Genomic DNA, 24,432 nt, shown 5'->3' on the forward strand with positions numbered 1-24,432 from the left:
AAGCAAGTAGTCTGTCTAATTGGGATAAATACTATTTCTGGGGAGAAAAAAAATTAACTTAGACTAAATTATCTAAGGTTTCCAGCTTTCTTGGTTAATTACACTTTTTCTAAGTGATCTTGGGCAAGATCACTTTACAAATCTGAGCTGATTTGTAAAAATGAAGTTGAATAACATTACCTATTGCTCAAAGCACTTTTGAGACCCAGAGACAGTAACTATGAGTAACTCGAGTACCTCAAGGCCAGGAACCAAGTAGGTGAGCGCTTTAAACCACAGCTCATTTCTTTCTTTCTCTTTTCCTTTAGAGTTCAGAGCTCTTACACATTGTGCTCCATGAAGAGACAGCTTGTCAATCACCCCCACTATAATTCAACTCAAAGAAAACCTCAGGGTGAAATGGAACGCCCCTTCTGGAGAAGCCTCTGCAGCAGAACACCAAGAGCACCCCCAGACTTCCTTTCCTTCACACATAAGCTTTGTTAAGAGCCTCTGTTCATTCAGGTAAGTCACTGATCTTCATTTCTGAAATTTGGCACAATACACAACACAGTTCCTGGGTGAACACTAATACGCAGAGTGATCAGTGAGGTTTTGTTAGAGACACGGCAAGAGGGACTCGCGCTGTTTCAGAAGATACTTGGATGAGACATCAGAAGGAACTTCCAGACACCGGGGACTAAACCCTGGAGGAGCTGGACACAAAAAGGGGTGTAATATCTTCTTTCATTTGAATGGAGTTTAAAAGAGAAATGAACTGAATAAAAGAAGGCCACTTATAGACAAAAGGATAGAAGAGTTGATCTTTCAAGGGCTCCTGCTGACCCTAGGACTCGATTAATTCCTGTTACCATTTGTGGACCGGTGAGCACTCCTGAGTTCCCTGCTTAATATTTAACACCTGAGAAAGCCACCTGTACCTCCCAACTATGGTCAAGAGCAATGCATTGTAATTCTGATGCTGTCTTCTCTTTTAGACCAAAGTCACCAACTTGGTTTTCATGCATGTACTCAGCTACAGATGGAGTTAAGAGTACCCTAAGAAAAGATTTTCTAAATCACCTCTTCCTGTTCATTCTTGGACATGGCAGCAGGATGTCACATGTTTTTTCCTCAGCTTCTTCATGGCTGTCTTCATATCAGCATTTCTGAAGGTGTAGATGAGGGGGTTCAACATAGGTGTGATCACTGTGTAGAAGACAGAGAAAACCTTATCCACAGAGAAGCTGCAGAAAGGCCTCAGGTAGATGAACACACACGGCACAAAGATCAGGCTGACCACCATCAGGTGGGAGGCACAGGTAGCGAGCGCCTTGCTCTGGCCCTGGCGGAGGCGAGTTCTCAGGGTAATCAGGATGACCGCATAAGAGATCAGCAAGACCAAGAAGCAGACAAGGGAGAGCAGACCGCTGTTCGAGACCATCAGCACCTCCACCACATACGTGTCCATGCAGGCCAGCTTGATGACCTGTGGGACATCACAGTAGAAGTTGTCCAGTTCATTGAGGCCACAGAAGGGCAGCTGAATGACCAGTGTGACCTGTGTGATGGAGTGGACGAAGCCCCCACACCAGCAGGCAAAAACCAACTGAAAGCAGAGCTGGCGGTTCATGACTGCCAGGTAGTGCAAAGGACTGCATATGGCAACATACCTATCGTAGGCCATGACGGTCAGCACAAACATCTCACTGGCTCCCAGAAAGTGCAGGAAGTAAATCTGGGCCAGGCACCCGGAAAAAGAGATGATCTTGCCCTCCTGTAGGAAATCTCCTAACATCTTGGGCACAGTAACACAGCTCAGGCATAGGTCAATGAAGGACAGATGGCCCAAAAAATAGTACACAGGCGACTGGAGCAGGTGAGTGTCAGTTCGCACTGTTACCATTATCAAGAGGTTTCCCAGGACAGTAGCCACATGAAACAACAGAAATATTAAGAAGAGAAAGAGCTGCAGCTCCCAGGAGGATGACAGGCCCAGAAGAACAAATTCTGTCACCTTAGAATCATTTTCTTTTTTCATCAAGTCAAGAATACCAAGTGACCTAGAGAAAGAAGAGTAAAATTGGGACATGGGAGGTTTAAGTTAGACAAAAGGCAAAAATATATGAGTTTTCAGATTCTGGGTGTGGTGTTATAGAGTCATTTTTCAAGATGAAAAAACTTAAGAAAGTTCTGTGAAGTAGATTAATTAAGAATGTATAAAATTAATCCAGATTACTGCAAGACATTTTTAAGCCCTAGTCTATGATCTACCTCTTTTTAATTTTATTTTGTATTGGTTTATAACATTATATAAGTTTTACGTATACAACATTATATTTCAAATTCTGTATACACTACAGTGTACTCATCTCCAAATGTTTAGTTTCCATCTTGATCTACCTCTTTAAAGTAATATTTAACATTGGGAGACTTCAGTACAATAAGTGTTTTTGTATAGTTTCTAGGAGGTTAGTGTAATAGGATTTGACTAATTGTCAAATATCAACACCTTTAAATTTCGTAGGACAAAAACAGGCAATCCTGTGTCTTAGTTATTTGAGTTGTAGTTAAGTTATACACTGAATTCTGGTCATTCATGGATTTTCTTACAGACTCAAGAAATTTTCTGCCTTCAGATAATAGGAAAACATAATGTCACCAAATATGGCAAGTTCGCTTTCAGGGTTAATAAAATTGCTGTGTTTAGTAGAAATATTTCTGACTTCTACATTTCTGAAGTCTCTGATCACAACAAGAAATTTAGCCTCTGAATATTCTGTGAGAAATGAAAAGAGCATTGTACCCATCAGCATGAAGGGATGCCCATCTCTTTTTTTTTTTCTATTTTTAAATTGGATTTTTATTCATATTACATATAATTATGCAATATACATTTTATAGTTCACCCTGAACTGATTGCATTATTTTTATTAGGTTTTAAATACCAAAATATATAAAAGCTTCAATGTCAGAAATAAACTTGAATGCTATATGTATTTTTTTCTTTTTTTCATATTAAAGCTTTTATTTATACTTACTATTATGATTAGCGTTATTAAATCCTTCTTTCATCATTTTTTAAAACATTTTTTATTGAGTTACAGTCATTTTAAAATGTTGTGTCAAATTCCAGTGTAGAGCACAATTTTTCAGTTATATATGAACATACATATATTCAGTGTCACTTTTTTTTTTTTGCTGTGAGCTACCACAAGATCTTGTATATATTTCCCTGTGCTATACAGTATAATCTTGTTAATCTATTCTACATATGCCTGTCAGTATCTATGAATTTTGAAATCCCAATCTGTCCCTTCCCACCCCCTGCCCCCTTGGCAACCACAAGTTTGTATTCTATGTCTATGAGTCTGTTTCTGCTTTGTATTTATATTCCTTTTTTTAGATTCCACATATAAGCGATCTCATATGGTATTTTTCTTTCTCTTCCTGGCTTACTTCACTTAGAATGACATTCTCCAGGAACAAGGGATGCACATCTCTTAAAACCACCTTCTACCACAGCATAGTTACCCAAGCCAGACCGCTGCTGGGGCCTGGGAAGCAACATTCAAACATGCCAGCTCCATTAGCACATTCCTTGCTGTAGAATCAGACCCTACGAAGTATATCATGTTTCACATCCTAAGAAAAACCGAAGAATCTGCAAAAGTCCATTTTAAATATTTTTAATTTGGCAAAATGATTCAAAAGAATTGAAAGTGCTTAAAAAGAAATTAAAGTCTTTATGGAAGGACCCAATGCAGTAAGGAGAGAAGAGGACAAAATCAAGCTCCTTAAATAATCAAGGGCTATTTATGGACACCTGGGCAGCTATTCTCTAGATTTCCTAAGCAGGGAACCACGGAGGTCTCCGTGGAAAATACCACCAAAGGGAGTAAAGTTCTCCTTGTGGGAATTGTGGAGTTTTTTCCAAACAATGTAGTGTATTATACTTTGCCATTTGTCTATCTTTGTATTGAACTAAAAGCATTCTCAGAGGAAGAAACTTGACCATACAATGATGGAGAATGACTTGCTAGCGGGAGTTTAAATGCCATGTGAACTTCTTTTGGAGGTAACGGGTATGTTTTCTAATTTCTTCTGAAACACCAAGAAATGGACTCCATTCGTTGGAGATGGCACCCATGATGGTATCCCTACTGAGAAGGGCAAATCTTTCTGCTCCAGACATTTGGGCTTTGTTTGAAATACTGCATTTTAAATTGCATTGGGAGAAAGTGAATATTTAGCAAAAAGTAACTGAAATAATTCAAGAACTGGAAAATCGATTGTAGGAGGGACTATGGTAGAATAAGGTAGGCTTAAGACAGTACTGCCATGAATCCAGTGCCTTCTGTTACATAAAACTGATCTTGCCTTATCCAAACCTTGTAATCACCTTACAAGATACTACCAAACCTAGAATTCACTGATACTGGGAGAATTTCATTATTCTGTGAATGATTCTAAGTGTATAAACCTAGAACAACAAAACTCAAATGATTCCTTGAATTTAAAAATGATAAATATCAGTGTATAGAAAAAAGGAGTATGAACAACAGGAGGTATAAAAATGGTTTCAAAGCCAGAAAGAGAAGCAAGGAAGGGGAGTAGAACTTTGAATAAACATCTGAGAAACTTACATCCTTGCACACCAGGAACTATGTGGGTTCAAAGAAGGAACATGTTACCCTGCTATTCACCCCACCAGCCACTTCTTCATAGTCTCAGGCCAGCAAAATGGGAAATTCTCAGATGACCATCAAAGTTGCCCAGTCTGTGCACTAACAGCTTCCTTATAAGTCAAGCCCTAATTGAGGGCTGGCTGTGAGGTTGGAAAGATCTCCTGCCCCGAGGGCTGTCGGCTGTTATCTAAGGCTTTTACGCTCCTTATGCCACCACTCAGCCTAATGAGCCCTGGGATTCCCTAGGCTGCTGTTTGAGTTGTCTGAATCTCGATCCCTGCTAGAAAACTGACCAGGGGCTTTCAAGACTGAAACAATCAGACCATATTGCACAACGCATCATACTTACCACATCTCTGAGATCCTATGAATAGTAAATACTAAGTTAAACAAAATTACACCCTTCTAGAGTTAGATGAGCCTTAGATGGGCTTGTTACACAACATTTTTAACATGATATGAAAAGGTCACATTTATACTTGGATTTCACTTTAGGATAAGGATGGGAAGTAAAGCCTACCAGCAGGATAATATTAGACAGTTCTGTTTTGCAAAAGGAGTTCTCGTGACAGTCCAGTTGTTTGAGTTTTCCCTTCTACTGCAAAGTGACAGCTCAAGGGAAAGATGAGATGCACACTGGTGGGTATAGGATCCACCTTGGCTTAGAAGATGCAGGCACCATAAGGGTCAGTGTCTCCCGTCACAACTGCATCAGCACAGCTTCCAGGGTCCATACAAGGGACATGCCCAGTCATCAGAGTCACGGCTCTAGGAGTGCCCAGACCCATGGCTTCTCACTAAGGATTAACTGATCATTAATCATCTTACTCCAGATAAAAATTTGTCCAATCATTTTTATCTTAAGAAATATTTCCTAGTAAAATAGTTGACATTCCACCATTTTTAGATTTTCAGTGAACAGAGCTAAGAAATTAACCCCAAATAAAATTTATTTAGAAAAAAACTATCGCAGTTACTTTAAACTAAGGAAAATAAAGTTTACTTTCCCTCAGATGCCTTTAACTTTCTGTTCCATCTCAAGTTTTGTCTTTTATCATTTTATTTCACATCCTGACACAACCAGACATTTATGTTTTAAGATAAATTACTCTTCTTTGCTCATAATAAATAAAAACGTATCCATTATCTTGCATACACATTTGTACTTCCTTGCCACTCAGCGAGTAGAGTCTCAACCACCCATATTAATTACAACTGTTAACCAAAGAAAAAGAGGAGATTGATACTCAAGAATTTCTGTCACACACAAGCATCTCAGCAGATGAGCAGTGAGCACACATTTTAGGAATGCATACAGTCACAGACATCACTTTTTGTTTCTTAAAGAGGTAAAAATAAACATACCTTAACATGGTCTAAAGGTAGCTAAACACCCTCTCAAACTGTTATCTGATAGTCATTCTACAATATAAAAATAGGAGGCAAATTAAAACTATGCCTGATAATCAATGTTTTCTTATCCTATCTTATTAAAAATTATCTAAGGTATCCAAAGATTTTTTCATTAATTATTAACTTAGTATTAGTCCATGGTCTTAAAGTTAACAAAGATATTGGAAATTACATATATGATGACATATTACAGAGCCACACAATGACAGTTGATAACAAAAACATCTTCCAGAAATAAAATTCAATTTAATTGAACACATAATTTTACATTCTTAATAATGCTAAACATTAGAAGTAATGTCAGCTCATCTGATCAGTGAAACCAGTATAGCAAGTTTATTAAGTTCAGATTAACTAGTTCTTCTATGTGAAAACAAAGTCTTACCCCCCCCCAAAGCACACTTGCATTATATTCCGAACTTCTAAAATGAGGAAGAAAAACAAACCACTCTTTCTAAACCAAAATGACCACACCACTCTGATTTGTCCAGCAGTTTATTCTGAATACCTGAACTTGGATTCTTACATAGAAATGCTCTGAGCTAGAAGTTTTCTTTAGAAGTTTGTTTTTCTTAAAAGGCTAACACATTTAACTTATAAATTCAATTCCTCTCTTCTCTGGAAGTTCCCTTATTTTAAATTTATGGAAGCATTTATTATTCTCTATAACTAATTGGAATTATATCTCTGTTAAATTGAAGACATTTTATTATCTGATTTATGAGTTTCTTCTTGGAGTAAGAAAATAGTTGACATTCATATAAGGAGGATAAAATATTTTATAATTTTTAGATACACAGAGAATGTTCACCTTCAGTTTATAAATTTGAAGGTTAAAACAATTATGAACACAGATAACCTGTGAACACTCCTACAGAAAAAAATAAACAAAAAATGAACAGTGCAGGGAGGCACTCTCTTGGAAATGCATATTTATTTAATTTAAAAAAAAATGTTACCCATTGTTCAGGTAAAACATGTACAGACCAGACGGCTCTGGCCCCCACTATTTCCCATTCACTCTGAAATTCAGAGCCCCCAGCATAAGAATCATGGAGAGATGCCTGCAAGTCTATTTCTCTACTTCACTTTTTGAAGCTTGCGCAGACTTCCAGATGCAAATACTGGACACACAGAGAGGATCTCAGTCTCTAATGGGAGAGAGAGATGACAGCCAGAGGTTTGCCCTGGCGACAGTACTGCTTCCATGACCTCTCACCAAAGTAGATCACATCTTCCAGATTCTTGTCTGAAATATAATGCCCAAGAAAGGGGCCCTTATCTGTCTCCAAGTAGCAAACAGTCTTGACATATAGATACAGATCTTTCTAACTTTTGAAAAATAAATATATTTTAGACAGATAAATGACTAGCAATCTTTGACACATAACTGTGAAAATGAAACTCATCTAGTTCTTCTGATTAATTATAAAACCTCTAGAATCAGACAAGTCAAGGAGACAAAAAAGATCTCAAAGGCAAACTTTTTGTGATGTTTCTTGATCCAAGGGCTCCTCTTGATCCAGTGCCGACTTTTTCAGACAAGCAGATCTTGACAGTTTCACGAGATGGGCTTGTTATATTATTCTTTTATTCTCATCTTTGTCTCATTTCCAAGTTTCTTATAAAATTTCTTAGTATAGCAATATCTAATTATATTGGTGTTTGTAAATTTATTGTCATCAGCAGGAAAACGTTTCTGAGCAACATCTCTGTAAGGAATGTGAAATGTTACAGTGCATACTTTCCAACTGCACCTAAAAGAACAGAATACACATATGAAAATTTTGTAAAAAACAATAGAAGGCAATTTTGTAAATGCTAAACGAAGGCCTTGAACATCATTTCTCAAACTATATTCTATACAATATTAATCCTGGAGTTGCTCTGAGAAAAAAAATGAAAATGAAAACAAATCCTCTGGGTTCAAATAAGTTTGGAAATCACTTCACCACAGTATGTCATTTAGGAGAGTCATTATGCATTTTAACATAGCAAAGGCTCTGAGACACCCTAGAGGAAACCAGACCTATTTAACTTTATTTAAACTAGCATTTGTCATATTTATTTTAACGCCAACCTCCTTTCCTTAATGCCTGTTAATATCTCATGGAAATGGACTTACAAGAATATGTATTTTCATTCAACAAACATTTATTGAACTGCAAATATATGCTAGGCCCTGTGCTAATGGTTACAGTAATTGTGGTTTTGAACAGGGTAGAAGAGGCGCCATCCTTCATGGAGTAAATATTCTAATATAGAAGATAGACAATGCACAAAATAATTGCAGATTTTGATAACTGTTATGAATGAATAAAATAGGGTAACGTGAGAGCAAGTGAGAGGGGCCAACTTTAGATGTCGTGGTGACAAAAATACCATGGACAAGGGGGAGTATGGCATAAATTGGAATAGGTAGAATTCAGAACCTTCAGAGTCTTATAGGTCATGGTGAGGAGTTTTAACTTTATTGTAAGAAGAGTGAAAAGAATTTGAAAGAATTTTTTTAAGTTACTGAAATTATTTTTTAAATATTCATATACAATTACTCTGGAAGGATCAAATAGGGGAAAAAGGAAAGCAGGTAACAGCAAGACTGTTTGCTACTTGGAGACTGATAAGGACCCCTTTCTTGGGCAAAAAAGACTGATAATAGCTTCCACCAGTGCGTTGTCAAAGGAAATAGGCATAAACGGATAGATTAGATATTTTTACAAGATTAGTCATTTTTAAGCATGGGCTAATGTGAAAGCAGTAGAAATGAAGAGTAATGGACAGACTAAAATAAAATTTAAGCAATAGAAGTGACAAGGATTGCCTTAATTCTAGGAGTGGAAAACTAAATTGTTTAGAATGACTATCATCAGAAAAAAAGATTGATAAAAAAACATCAAAAAGCTAACAAGATAGAGGTAAACAACACTGTTGGATTCTTTGGGTAATTCAGAACCAAGAGAGGTAAGCAATACACTGGAGCACCAAACCTTTATTTTCCCTGAGAGCATTCCTAATTGTGGCAAATTTGGGATTCGTTTCAGTAGTTTTGCAAAGACAGAAGTTAGGGTCTTCTCCAGGTGGGGTCCTTATAGGGAGATACTCTTCATCTCAAGCTGGGACACAAAGAGCTATAGCTTCAGGATAAGTGGAAAACAGAACTAAGCATGCTTCTCATTACAGTTTTAGGGAACTGTAGGGAAGGGGTGCCTTGATAATAAGTAGAGAGGAAGGAAAAAAAAGTCCTTAAGTAGCTGGGGCTATGGAGAGACCCTCATAAGAAATCCAAAAACAGTATCATAATGGATTTACCTTATGCACTAGAAACAAAGGTCTCACATTCTTTAAGTTGTCCCTTTTTTCTTCCTCACAAGAAAGAAGCGTATTTTGTAAATGTTATACATTTCTCTGGTGATTGATTATATGGCTTAGTTTTACAGAATAAAGGACAATTCATAATTAGCTTTGAGTTCAGGAGACACAGCCACATGCTCATTTCACACAACTACTTATTTTCCCTCGTTCCTCTCCCAAAGGCATCTAATCTAATCACAGAAGGTAAAGGCAGATGCTGGCCTGAGGGACTAGCCTGCCCAAAGGACTACTGAGTTGAGAAGCCATCTTTTTAAATACACAAGGAAACAAATCTTTGGAATTACTGACCAAAAATAGAGAATAGAGTCCTCCCCCAAACTCCATTTTTAGATAAAATTTTTTATGTAGATGATACTTGAATCCTTTCTTCCAAATTAAAAATTGGTAACTCCTCCCAAAGTCTCATCTACGTCACCCTCCAGACATCTCCCCTGACGAGATGCTAGCAGTCACTGCAAAGTTAATTGTACAAAAGGGGGTTTGTTTCTCAGTGAAGGTCCTGGGAATCCACTTTTGAGACCGAAGCTGAGAGAAAGGACTCAGTTCCTCCTGAGCATAGATCCCAGGTCTGCAGAAATCACATCTTGTCCCTATCCTTTTTTTCCCTCAAGAAATAACCCTCATTTTGTTGTTGTTGTTCTTGATTTTCTTGGTAAAAGACCTGAGGGACAAAATCCAAATAGCTTCGGTTCCTGGGCAAAGCTGTGGTGTTTGTCATTAACTGAAGTAAGTATAGATGAAACAGTTTTCTAAAACATTAATTTTTCTAGCTTTTCCACAACTCCAAGTAAGTTGCAGTATGCTCTACTTTGAAAATAAAAGTTGAATTATTACTAGTAATTCATAGAAGATGATGTCAAACACGAGTAAAAGCACTGTTTCTCCAGTTCCATTTTAGGAGCTGTATCTGCACAGGTTTCAGAGAGACACAGAACTGAAGACAAAAGCTACAGGAAACAGTTACCATCCACTAGGAAGTCCAGGTACGTTAAGAAATATGGAAAAGCAGATTAATTTGGGGATGTTTCACAAATTTGTTTTAAAACTAAAAGAATACTAGCTGTTTTGTGGTCTACTTTTGCTTGCACGTTTATTTAATTGTCTAATTAGTGAGTAGCCAGAGCTGGAGTAGACACAGTAACGCTTTTATCTGATAAACTAGATTCTGTGGTATCCCTGCAAGCTGAAAGAAGCAGACACAGACAGAAAACCGGGCCAAGCCAGGGTAATGACTGGCAGGGAGAAATTTGGAGTTCTTCTGAAGGAAGTGTCAGACATAAATGTGATCAATACCAATACCAGAATGCTCCCCAGTAAAGGTGAAGTATTCCTTTACCTTAAGTAAGGAAATCAAATTAAACTACTGTAGGTCTTTCTTTTTCCAAGGTTGCTATATGTTTACTTCATTATATTGATCTCGTTGGAAACCAGATCATTAAATGTTTTGGAAGATCGTCAACTCAGTCTAGACCAGAATACCAACCCCTGTTTCTTCTTAAATGCCAAGTCAGTAGTCTCACTGGCTGCTTCCTTCCATTATGTTTCCCTTTTTCCAAGGACTTCATGGAGTCTTTTTCTTCCAGTAATACCTTTAGAGAAATTTGAATTAAAGAATCAAGTGCCATAAGGGAACCATAAGAACAGAGAAAAGCAAAATTGCTCAAAGGAAACGTGGGTCCAAAAATGCTGCGTTACTGAGTGGTTTAGTCTTGAGTGCAAAGGAGAGTATCGGGGCTACATCTACCCACCCTGGGACCTTGGCCAAGGGTGTCTGCACAGCTTATGCATCTGGAGTGTGGCCTCAGTTGATGATTAGAGCACTTGGCGGCACAGGAAATCAAGTGGTTCTTGGAAAGCAAATTGGGCGGTCCCTTGCTGTTGTTCCCGAGTGTCTTCTCAGTACTTTCATGTGTCCTCTAAATATTCACATAGGTCATTTGAGGACATTTCCTTTTTCTTTGTGGACAACTGAGAAAAATGAAAAGGTTTCAAAAGGGGGCCAGTGCATGTGTATTTCTGAGGTACCTGGGTCAACTTCAGAATCTCACATAGGGTGACCGACTGTCCTTGTTTCCCGGAGTCTGAGGGTTTCCCAAATCACAAGACTTTCAGTGCTAAGACTGGGACAGTCCCAGGCAGACAGGCATATTTGGTTACTCTAGTCTCATACCATATTCATCTACCATCTCCCCTTTTTGCCATGCCCTTGCTCTCATCTGTGCCCACCACCACCCTCCCAGCTTCAAGGTCCAATGAAATGGTTCTTTTCTTGCATATATGAAATGATTAAGGCTTCCAGGTAGAAGGTTAACTGAATTTAAAATTCAAATGGGGGCAGAAATAATGATTTAATCATTTATTAAGTAATTACAATGTACATATTGCTTAAAAGATAATGTACTAGATACTGAAAAAAAAATCAAAGATAATTAACACTTGGCCTCTATTCTCAGAGGTTACAGTTTAGTATATTAAGACATGCCAAAAAAGTGATACAAAGTGTAAAGTATAAATTCTTTTTTTATTTAAGTATAATCGGTTTACAATGTATTAATTTCTGATGTACAACATAATGATTCAGTTATACATATGTATTCCATTTTATATTCTTTCATTATTGGCTATTACAGGGTACTAAATACAGTGCTGTACAGGAGGACCTTGCTGTTTATCTATTTTATATATAGTAGTTGGTATCCACAAATCCCAAACTCCCAAGTGTAAATTCTTTAGTGTAGAAATACACTGTAGCTTTTAGAATGTTAATTCTCATTCCTTTTAGCTTAAAAAATAATGATTCATTTCTTTAATGTTGATCCAGAAAATATGTTGGCATGCCGATGAAGTGAACTGCACTGTGCTAGGCATTTGTAATATGGAAATGAAAAATACTACCTCTGAGTTCATGAAGCTCAGAATGGTAAATAGAAAAGTGACCAGTTACAATAGGGCATATTATAAGTGTACACACATATACACTGGATGCTATGGCAAAACAAAGAATTAGTATATGATGGTGGAGTCCAGCAATACTTCATGAAAGAGGTAATTAGGGAACAGTGTAAACTGCAAATACAAATTATCCAGGCCAAAAAAAGAGTAAGTAAATAAATAAGTAAGAAGATGGATAAAGAGAAAGGAAGAGATCCAGAAGGTATGGGCAAATAGAGAAGGAAAGAAGGAAGGAAGGAAGGAATGAAGGAGCAACAGAAATCTAAGAGAGAACACCATGTGATTCAGCAGAAATGCAACAATTCTTTTCTTCCTGGGATATAGGACTCAAGAGGACACAAGGAAAGAGATGAGATTAAATAAGTAGTTAAGGATCAGATTATGAAGGGCCTTGTATGTTATGCTCAGCTGTTTGGATTTAGCTGCATAATGATAATGTTTCATTGCAGCAGAGCTTACAGACTAAATGAACATCTCTGGATCAGGATCCCATTCTGAATCAGTGAGTGAATTCATCCTTCTGGGCTTTCCCTGCAGCAGGGAAATCCAGGTCATCCTGTGTATGTTCTTCTCCATCATCTACCTTCTGACACTCGTGGGAAACGGAGCCATTATCTGTGCTGTGTGTTGGGACCAGCATCTCCACACCCCCATGTACATCCTGCTGGGGAATTTTGCCTTCCTGGAGATCTGGTATGTCAACTCCACTGTTCCAAACACACTGGTCAACTTCCTCTCAGAGACCAAGGCCATCTCTTTCACTGGTTGCTTCCTTCAATTATATTTTTTCTTTTCCATGGGCTCCACTGAGTGCTTCTTTCTCTCAGCAATGTCCTTTGATCGATACTTTGCCATCTGTCATCCTCTGCATTATGCCACAGTTATGACTGGACAGCGTTGCTTCAACCTAGTGATTTCCTGTTGGGTGTGCGGCTTTCTCTGGTATCTGGTGCCTGTTATTCTCATCTCCCGACTGCCTTTTTGTGGCCCAAATGTGATTGACCACTTTGTATGTGACTCAGGCCCACTGCTGACCCTTTCATGTGTTCCTGCCCCCATGTCCAAACTCACCAGCTACACGCTAAGCTCCCTCATCATCCTCCTTAGCTTCCTTTTCATCCTCATCTCCTACGCTCTGGTTCTACTCGCTGTGCTTCGGTTGCCCTCGGCATCCAGTCGACATAAGGCCTTTTCAACCTGTGGGTCCCATTTGGCTGTAGTGCTGCTGTTCTACGGGACCATTATGGTGATGCACGTGAGCCCTGGGTCCAGCCACTCTGCCCTGATGCCAAAGATGATGACCTTGTTCTATGCAATGGTGACTCCACTCTTCAACCCTTTGATTTACTGTCTCAGGAATAAGGATATGAAAAATGCTCTCTGGAAAGTTCTGGAAAAGTTTAAAATTTCTTTAAAAGTCTTTGGCAGTAGGCCCAGGAGGAATATGGAATAATCTAGTGTAGTATGATGTGGGTAAAATGACCATCCTTTTACTTTCGCTCATTTGTATAGTCATTCATTCAATAAATAATAACTGAATGCGTGCTAGATACTGTGCTTAGCACCAGATTATGAAAATAATTATTAAAATAAATCAGACGCAGTCTCTTCCCTCAAATAACACTCTACTCGTGGAGACAGATGGGTAAGAAAATAATTACCATAAAATACAATTAAGTGTTCTAATCAATATATGTACAAGTTGTCACAGGAACACAAACTAAAAAAACAACAAATTTTGCCTAGGGTGGTGGGCAGTAGGAACTAGTGTTAGGGACAACGTCAGTCAGCATCATATTAGACCTGTGTATTTTGTGATGGGTTAGGGGAGAGTGTCTTTTATTTCTGTTTAACTTCTAGCTAGATTTCTTTTTCAGTCTTACTGTGATATCTTTGAAAGGATATGGAACTTTAAATTAGAAGGTCTGGATAGGAACTCAATTCTTCCATTTTAATCAACTATGTGAATTTGGCAGGTCACTTTATTTCAACTAAAATTGGAATGGTAATTATCACTCCCAGGGAACAATTAGTATGATGGTTTACTGAGATCATTGGTATAAAAGTTCCTAAAACACCTCTATTACATGGAAAGCATGAAATAAATATTACCTGAATATGAATATGGATGTGAATTCTGTCTTCTTTTGTTCTTCATCAGAATCAAAAAAAAAATCTCAGATCCCCCATGAAAGTCACCTCCTATAAATTTTGGTAAAGCCCTTTTACAACAGATCTAGTACTCAACTTTTCTTGAGACAGAATACATTATGTTTCCTCCATTTATATCCAAAATAAAGTTTAGTCTTGGTTTGGGGGGGGGTGTGTGTGCATGCATGCACAATATTCTAGAGAATTAGTCTTCAAAACGGGATCTTACATACCCCTGGGGATACACAAAGACTTTCCAATAGGTGCACAAACATGCATAGTTCAATTTACAGATCCTCGACTTACATACATACATTTTCCTAAAGATGCTGTCCCTAAGGACATACCTGTTATTAAAGCTCAAATGGCCTTATTTCACACATCCTCTCTCACAACTGGTCTTCTCCCACTGCAAGTATAAAGTCTGCCTATTCTGACCTTAATATTTTATATTGTTTGGATAGATCAACTTCTAGTTGGGACATTGAATAATTTGAAATACTGATACCTCTCTACTGTGAAAGTGAGTGAATTTAACTGTGAGGTAATAAATCCTTTTGTCACCGGTGGTTTACAATTATTTCTCTCAAACACAATTAAAAGAGGGCGTCTTGTTTTGGGTTGTCCCCAAAGAAGAAACAGACAAAGACTTGGGTGCAGGTAGTTTATTGGAAAGTGGTTTCAGGTAGCAGGAATGAGGAATAAGAAGCTACTATAATCAATGAGAATTTGATTCCACTGGAACGTCTGAGAATTGCCCATTGGAATGGCATGGAGCTAAGGCATTTATCAACTAACGGTGGTTGCACTTGGAAACATTGACTACTCACGTTTCCAAAATATGTTGGCTGGTGCACCAAACCAGTAAGTGCAACTTAAGAAAATGGCCTTGGGAAGAAAGCAGAAAGATACATGGACAGGGGAAGAGGTAGGAAGGATGCTGTCAAACTGATTCTGAGCTCCCAAGGGACTACCCAGCACCTCTGCAACTAAGATCAGCAGAAGGCTCAAAAACATTCACTACAGAGTCTATTTAATTGTCTTGTTAGCAGATTACAAATAATTTTGTAGTTAAAAGGCAGCATGTGGTGGTGGTAAGAATCAGACTGCTTGAATTCAAATGCTGGCTCCACCAACTGCATGACTTTAAATATGCCTCCCTTATCTCATATTTAAAGTGGCAGTACTAACAGAACTTTCTTCATAGTGCTAGTGCTGTTGAGGGGATAAAATGAATTAATCTGCTTATCAGAGAGTCTAGCAAAAAGTAAATACCAAAATACCTCCATCATTATAATATTTCATGCATTGTTCACAGGGAATTCATTCTGAGTATAGGTTTTAATTTGGAAGATAATTTTCCATCCAAAAGAAAACTGCCAACTACTAGATTGTAGCTGAAAACATGGGTAGTAGAATAAAGAGTTAACTAGTCAAAACACTCTACAATCAGATTAGACAAAGAAAGAGTATACAGTATAGCAATAATGTAGACATTACTGAATCACAAAGCAGAGATGTCAGTGTGTTGAAGGAAAAGCAGGCTTTTTCAGCAACATGACTGACAAACTCTATCTTAACATGAGTTATGAGTGAATGCACATGCAAACACTGAATTACCTATTAAAAAAAAAAACCCAATGTCCTATGTAAAGAACATAGGATATGCAGAAAATCATTAGTATAGTCAAGACATAGTAAAATAAAAAAATACATGCAGCACAGAAAAAAGAATATTGCTATATGTTATTATCATAGCCACTTATTTCATGAGAAAGAACTAGAATTGGATATCAGATTTCCACTTTAAATAGTGTATTGTAAATACATTTAGTTTATTGAACATATATCTAAAATTGTATTTCTATTTCTTATTTTGATGTATAGGCTGGTCTTTCACAGCTAATCTGTTTTCTGTCTCTTTTTCAAACTCCTGATTAACCTCCCCACCTCACTTGTTGCTACAGATCATTGATTCTCAACTAGGAGTATACCTCAAAATCAATGGGACCTTTTTTTTCAACTTACACAAGCCTGAACCCTGTCCCTGGAGATTTTAATGCAGAGGATGAAGGATGGGTCTCGAGCATGCTGATTTTATAAGAAAATCTCTGTAGATCTTACGGTCTTATGTGCACACACCCCAGTTGAGAACTGCAATTTTTGATGGATAGCCAAGTGTACTTTACATGACTTTTGTGATCAAGATCTTGATACACAGAACAACGAAACCAGGTAAGGAGCCTCCCTTAGAGAACACTGCCTAGCCAGGCTTATTTGAGTCTAGGTCTGCACTTCTTTTACATAATATTTAAACCTGAAAATTGAATAACAAAATGTTGCACACCCCACCCCAAGCCCAGAAGTGTGTAAGTCTGAGACTAAGGTAGAATGTATGTGTAATACGTAACATGTCAGAATAGGAAAAAGTCTATCTAAGCCACCCTTTTATTGGAGGAATTTCTAGTCTGTCTACTCTAGGAAACAAAATCTTGGAGGCCATTGTCAGATAGAGTCCATCTAAATTAGATTTCTGTCTGAAATAATTCTTTTAACATGAAAATTCAGTGTTGATTAAAAGACTAATTTGGAATTACTAAACCACCACCATAAATGTACTACGTACTGTTTACCAAGCAGTTAGTTGAAGTAGAATTATAAATGCAAATTTTAAAATTATAAGTATAGTTCTAGAGTTAAGTGCTGACCCCTTCTCATCAAGGAATTGGTGGATGTGATTTTAAAAGGGATTGTTTCTTTACTTTCTTTTCCTGCTAATTCTATGTTAGTGTAACAAGTGCAACTGATTTCTGTATGTTACTCTTGTATCCTGCTACCTTGCCGAAGTCTTGTATCAGCTCCAGTAGTTTTTGTGTGACCCCTTGCGGATATATGATTTATACATACTTTCTCTATTCTGTAGATTTTATTTACTTTCTTGATTGAATACTTTGACACACATGAGATTTTAGTTTTCATAAAGTCCATTTAATCTGTTTTTTCTTTTGTTAACTGTGCTTTTGTGTCATTTCAAATAAACTATTGCCTACAATAAATAAATAACTAAATAGTAAATAATAAATAGAACTTTGCTCTGGGAATGTACTATATATTTATAGGATTGTATCATCTGAATTTTTTTTTTTTTCATTCATAGCCTGGGGAAACTGAAGTCCTGAGGAGGAGGGTGGTATGAGATGTGACTAGCAGACACAGATCACATTATGCAGGGCCCTTAGGTCTTGGAAAACATTCACATTTTTTCTTAGATCCTAACAATAATGGATAGCCTTTGGGAGTTTTTATAGTATGTCTGTTTGTTATATGTAAAATGCTGTGTTTTACATAAATTATGAATTCTGTCCTTAATTTATCATGAGAATGAGGTGGTATTTTACAGAAAGTGGCTGAAAGAAGTTATGCTCCTTCTCAGAAATACTAACACCATCCACTGCCCTCTTTTCATGGGCCTGAGTTTTAAGTCCATGGGTTCTTCTCTAAGCTTCTAAGTTTTAATCATGACAAACTCTTTCCTTAATTTCTCCAGCCCCAGAGCTGGTACTTTTTTCTTCAGTTGAATTTTTTTTTTAATAATCTCTCAGTGTTTTAGAATGAGCATTATTTTTAGTTCTTCAATACCTAGTTAACCATCTCTAAATGATACTATTGTATTAAAAGAACTGGTATAGTTCTTGTCTCCTAATTTAGAAACTGATAACAAGAAATTGGTCCCAGGAAACAGACCCTCAAATACATGGCTTTGAAATTAGCTCGGTCTTGTCTTTGTGAGTGACTTCAGTGCTGAGCTCCCTGCCGATGTGAAATAGGATGCTAGTCACCCCACTGCAGGCAAGCAGTGGCATCATGACTGTCATGTTGATTATATTAAAGTGCCAACTGGAGCAAGGGACTATTGCGTCTGACCAGTTTGTTACTGATAATAAATACAGGGAATGTGGCATGTGGTAGATTCTTCTGAATGCTTACAGAAAGAAAGGACAAGCTCAGATTTTTAAATGTTCATTTCAAGTTATAGTCTGAGAACCAGAAAAATTCTATGGCAGCTCTTAAATAATATCTTGTTTATTGTAGTTACAGACATAATCTTGCTGAAATCAGTCACAAAAGTTAATTTTGTAGGTTGCAGAATTTTAATTTAATTTGTGAAGTTTGTGAAATTAAGGCTATTGCTTAGTAAGGAATGGGAATTACAGGGAATTAAATATGCACACAGTCTTCCAAACTTCCAGAAACGTGTGCATTTTTTTTTTTTAATGCTGGTTTTCTAGGAGTTGCCCTTGGATCAAATTAGCCTATTTTTCAGGCAGTATTTGTTCAAAGGTGTGATTATATCCCTAAGGGTACAATGGTTAGTGTTCTAGTGGGCTCTTGTAGTTATTAAATACCAAAACTTGGGCCTAAGTGATTGTGTGATCTAAGCTACCCATCTACTGGGTCACAACCTCCTCAGAGCTTTCCGAGCATAACCAAACTATCCCCTATACTCATGGAGGAAGGGAGAGAAGAAAGAGGCAGACCCCTCTTGGTTAGTAGCTGCAGGTTTAATAAGCAAAGGATCTGACTCCCCAGGGCTTGTCTTGGGTGGCTGTAAGAAGAATAGATTTCTGCACCCACCCCACCAAATCATAAAAGTTTACGTAGGGGCCTTAGCGGGGCTCAGACATGCACTAAGTCCAGGTGATCTCAAGACCACACTACTACACGCAAGGCTGTGTCCTTGGGACAGCTTACAGCACAGGGCAGGCAAGTGGAACGCAGTCCAAGGACAGGGGAGGGAAAAAATAGCCTCCGATTGCCTTGTTCCAGTTTGGGGGTCAAACTGGTGTTCACTTCTTCCTAATGACCTCCCTCAACACCATCATGAAGTGGATGCTGTCTCATTCTTCAAGCCATTAAATGGAGATGCAGAAACTGCATTATATCATCAAGGGAAATGGTACACAGAAGATCAGGCTTAGCAGGTCCAGCAGCTTAAGAACATTGAATTAGCTTATGACTCAATTCCTTCAACAGCTTCTACTGTCCAGTTGCCTCCTATCCCTCAGTGTACATACATAGAGAATTCTGTATAACCAGTGGATTAAAATTTTTCAGTTTGGGCCGATTTTACAGCTGGTTTTGTATGATATGTTGGTAAAAACTAGAAGAGAAAGTCTGCAGCTGTACAGCCCCAGTTTAGTGAAGTATTATGGTTAAATATTACGTATGGTTAGTACTATGATTATGGCCATGAAAAACAGTGATGAGGAGAAATTCTCCCTTTGGGAAGAAATGCAAGCAGTGCATGCAGTTGTCCGCTTTGTTTGGCTAGAAGCATCGATGTATATTCATTCATGAAAAGTTACTAGTGGTTTGGTTAGACAGTCAGGGCTTAGAGTAAATAGAATGGAAGTCTGGTGGTAAGAATTCCTGGGGAAGAATTCTGGGAATAGATCTCTCAAAATGGGCACAGATTATGAAAATATATGTGACCTATGTGAATGCTCACCACAGGGTATCCACTACAGAGGAAGCTTTAGAAATCAGGTAGGCAAATGACAAGTTCTGCGCATGCTAACCTTTTTTTTTTGAGCCACCCTCAGTGCTTGCTTAATGGGCTTCTGTACAAAATGACCAAGGTCAGAGATCATGTTTTTTTTAAATAACAAGGAATTCCTCACAAAAGTTCTGTTTATCAGTATTCACAAGCCCCTTTAAGGCTGAGCCACTAACATGGCACAGTTTACTGTGGGGATCAGCCAGTCACCTGGAGGCAGGTCAACTATACTGAGACCACCCCATCATGGAGGAAGTAGAATTTTGACTTCACTAGAATAAACATGTATTCTGGAATGCATTTTTTCCCTAACTATAATACTTCAGCTTGCACTACCATCCATATAGTTAAGAAACACTTTACCACAATCATGTATTCTGCACAACATTGCATTTGATCAAGAAATTTAACAGTAAAACAAATGTAGCAATGGGCTTATGACCGTGGAATTTACTGATCTTAACATATACTTGATCACCCATAAACAGCTGGTCTAATAGAATGGTGGAATGGCAAACTGAAGACTCCTTCATGGGTCTTTTGGGAGATGAGATCTTCATTCTCTGATTCTGGAATCAAGATGCAGAAGTGGCACTAGATCCTCGCACCATTATACCTAATAACCCACTCACCGAAGTTTTGCTTCCCACCCCTACCATTTTGAGCTCTGCTGGGTCAGAAGGGATGCTTCCACCAGAGCAGAAAATATTTTCATTAAATTGGAAATTATGAATTATGACTGGCTATGTGAGCTTGGCTAGAGAATGTGTGTAACTACAGCTCTTCTAGATTAGTATCTGTGAGGATGGCAGAAACTGGTGAGAATTAAGGGGAATTTGCCTTGCTGATAAATGTGTAAGTGACTAAAATGTTTGAGTTGAGAGCATGGAATACTTGGATTTTGTTGTGGCAAATTATATTACAAGGCAATATAAGTGATTTACCTGATTTCTTTAAGAAATTCTTCTTTCTTTACATTCTTTCTCTATGCTTCTGAGTTCTCAGTATAAGGGGAGGGGAAACTACTGCTCAGGAGGAGGTAATGATTTTCCTTGTTCACCTGCTCTCCTTGGCACCATCCTTGACATTTCAAAGGATAAAAAAGCTGCAACACTCCAAAAGTAAAACAAAGCTAATTTACACTGCATAATCAAATTAGCTTGCAAATTATGCCATTTCCAATATGTTTTTTTATTTTGTTAGGTTGATAAAGATACCCTGGTGTTTTATTCTTTGCATACTGTACTTTTTCACTTTCTTTGTAGAAAATAATTTTCTATTGTGTTGTGTAGTGTCATTTAATGAATGAATACTCTTGAAAATAAGTTTATCTTTGAATCCTTAAGTGCAGGGAAAAAATGAGGTTGTGTTATCTTGAGAACTTTAATTCATATTTCTGGGCCTAATTTTCTTATTCATAATTTGAGAATAATAATAAGTGCATTTAAAATAATATGTATAACATAATGGCTTAGAGTAGCCATTCAAGGATGATAAATACATTATTGTTTTTCTGCTGTTTTTTTGTATTTTGTTCCCACAGTAAGAGAAATAAAAACTGCATCTGTGCCATGTTTTTATTTTAGGAATTTCATTGTTGATTCTTACAAGTGAATTTTAATTCACTTAATTTATAATTTTAAATTATAAATTAAAGAAAGTAAATTTTATTTATAATTTGAATTTTCAGGAGTTTGTTTTTAATGATAAAGGTTATACTTGGATAAACCATGACTGATAAATATTATGGGTATTTGAATGGAAAGATTGGCCTCTATATATACATTAAAATGTATTTGTTGAATGTTGATTATATATTAACCACTACTAAGTTTCAGTAATTAACTAGGTAAGGCATAGCCCCTTAAGGAGCTTGTATTTCAAGACTTTTACACAAATGATTAATAATAATAATTTAAAATATAAATATTACTCCTTGAGATTGAGATAAACAAAAGAAATATCATTAGGTTTTACTTTTTTTTACACTTTTATTTAAGAGTTAATGGAAACCAAACACAGAATAACCTCTGATGTTATTCTGACCTCCACTATTATTCCTATGTAGTGTACACTGTTATTTCATTCTCTCTTTATTTCTCCCCTACAGCTTTTCATTATTATTTTGATAGAGAGTTAAATAATAATTCAGTTTTCTCTTGAAAAGAGGTTAAGTGAAAGATTTGACAGAAGGAGTCAGTGTCACAGAAATGCTCTCAAATTGGAGTTAGGAGGAAATTCAAGAGAAGTTTATTAAGATGCTACCCATCAGGATGGATGTATGACTTGGTAGAATGAATTCAGCTTCTCATTTAACATAGTTAAAGGCACAGGAAGACTGATTAGATAATCCCCACACAAAGAAGGATTATAAGTATTTGAATTTTATGGAAATATTTCATGGTGCTCTACTGGTTGATTAATAAATGTTGAAATTCCTTAAATTTTATTAACTCTATTCCTGTACTTGGAGACAGGCGTAACATGTAGATATAAACTGAGTGCCTAGAATTCTCAACCTCTTTTATAGGTCAATATATTGTCAACTGAAGTGCTTACAGTGAGGTTTCTGGGCATTAAATATTTCCCTTGGAATGCACGTAGTAGTTTCTGAATCTCTTTACAGCATTTTTAATCTCTTTATTTCTCAGGGTATAAATGGCTGGATTCAGGAGAGGTGTAATAACAGAGTAAAACACAGCAAGAAATTTATCCACCCAGGTGATGCTGAGTGGCCACACGTAGATGAAGATGCAGGGCCCAAAGAAGAGCACCACCACTGTGATGTGGGCAGTGCAGGTAGAGAGGGCCCTGGAAGCACCAGTTTTAGAGCTTTAGTCAACAGTGAGAAGAATATATGTGTAGGATATCAGCAACAGTATAAAGCAGGTCATGGCCAGTACCCCACTGTCAGCATTCATCAATATTCCCAAGTTATAGGAATCTATGCAGGCAAGCTTGATTACCAGTGGTATATCACAGAAGAAGCTGTCAATTTCCCTGGGGCCACAGAAGGGCAGTCACATAATCACAACCATTTGACTCAAGGCATGCACAAAGCCAATGGTCCAGGAAGTCGCCACGAGCCAAATGCACTTTTGCAGGTTCATAATGGTCGAATAGTGGAGTGGCTTGCAGATGGCCACGTAGCGGTCATAGGCCATTACCACCAATAGCACCATCTCACCTCCTCCAACAAAATGCACAAAGAGGATCTGGCACATGCAGCCTCCAAAGGAAATAGTCTTGTTCTCCGTGACAAAGTCTGTAATCATCTTAGGGGTGGTGACTGAAGAAAGCCACATGTCAACAAAGGACAGATTAGCCAACAAGAAGTACATGGGGGAATGCAGATGAGTGTCAATGATGATTAAGACCATGATGGCAATATTTCCACATACAATGAGCAGGTAAAGCGTAAAAAATATCAATAAGAGTAACACCTGCATATCCCATGACCAGCAAAGTCCCAGAAGCACAAATTCTGACACTACAGACAGATTTCCTTCAACCATTTTATTCAGCGTGTCCTCTAAAATACCTAGAGAGAAGGACAGACTGTCAGTGAGTGGGATGAGAAAGGGTACCTTGTTTTTAGAATTCAGTTGAAATTCTATCGAATTGAAATTTAAATTTCATTAAAGTTAGCATCTTTACCTGTAAGTGAAAAGTATAATTGGGAAGACAAATCTTGGCAAAATAATCATGGCATTATGCCCAAAAGAGAAGTAAAATGCCTAAAACTGGCTTTCGAAGATAGGATTCTTATGCGTGATTAATTGAGAGGGTGCTCTCACAAGGAGGAAGTGAGAAAGGCGAACAGCAAAATGCAAGGCTGAGAAAAGATTGTGGTGTCACCTAGAAATTAGCTTCAGTCCACTACTCCAGTGAAGAGAATCTGGGTAGGGCACCAGCAATTGCTGTTATAACTTAATAACTAAAATTTAAGTCATCTACTTAGGAAAATGATGGTAAACAGATACTGAAATCCAGAACAAAGGACATGGCACAAAATTACATTTTCTCTCTATTAAGCATATGATTCCTTCAAGCTTCAGGTGAACCTCTTCTATAAGACATCATAAAATTAAATGTTTACTTTATTACTCTAAAATATATGTTGGAGCAACCTTTCTGAAGGAAGCTATATAGTAGGTCATATGGTGGGGGAGGATATAGCTCAAGTTGTAGATTGCATGCTTAGCATGCATGAGGCCCTGGATTCAGTCTCCAGTACTTCCTTTGAAAATAAATAAATCTAATTACCTCCCCCTAGCCAAAATAAAATAGTTAAATAATACAATAATAAACAAATCTTTT

The 24,432-nt window shown here is 37.4% G+C and overlaps 2 protein-coding genes and 1 pseudogene across 4 annotated transcripts in view; 1 reads left to right on the forward strand and 2 right to left on the reverse strand.

Annotated features, from left to right (window-relative positions):
- LOC102505575 (olfactory receptor 11G2) overlaps positions 1–14,889 on the forward strand; it is a 442,453-nt gene extending 427,564 nt beyond the window's left edge. For all 3 annotated transcript variants that reach the window (XM_032481595.1, XM_032481596.1, XM_032481598.1), the window contains 3 exons: positions 309–504; positions 10,340–10,435; positions 12,857–14,889. In XM_032481595.1, the coding sequence (XP_032337486.1) occupies positions 12,871–13,857 (987 nt within the window). In that variant the 5' untranslated portion in view covers positions 309–504; positions 10,340–10,435; positions 12,857–12,870 and the 3' untranslated portion in view covers positions 13,858–14,889. The remainder of the gene's footprint in view (positions 1–308; positions 505–10,339; positions 10,436–12,856) is intronic.
- Positions 1,059–2,070, reverse strand: LOC102505322 (olfactory receptor 4Q3-like). The gene is given in 2 exon segments (XM_014564773.2): positions 1,059–1,111; positions 1,114–2,070. Coding segments are annotated over 2 exon segments (960 nt in total). The 5' UTR covers positions 2,021–2,070.
- Positions 14,890–22,688: 7,799 nt separating the features above from the next.
- Positions 22,689–23,675, reverse strand: LOC102517740 (annotated as a pseudogene).
- Positions 23,676–24,432: the final 757 nt, after the last annotated feature.

The sequence above is a fragment of the Camelus ferus genome, chromosome 6, assembly GCF_009834535.1.
Source record: "Camelus ferus isolate YT-003-E chromosome 6, BCGSAC_Cfer_1.0, whole genome shotgun sequence".
NCBI lineage: Eukaryota > Metazoa > Chordata > Mammalia > Artiodactyla > Camelidae > Camelus > Camelus ferus.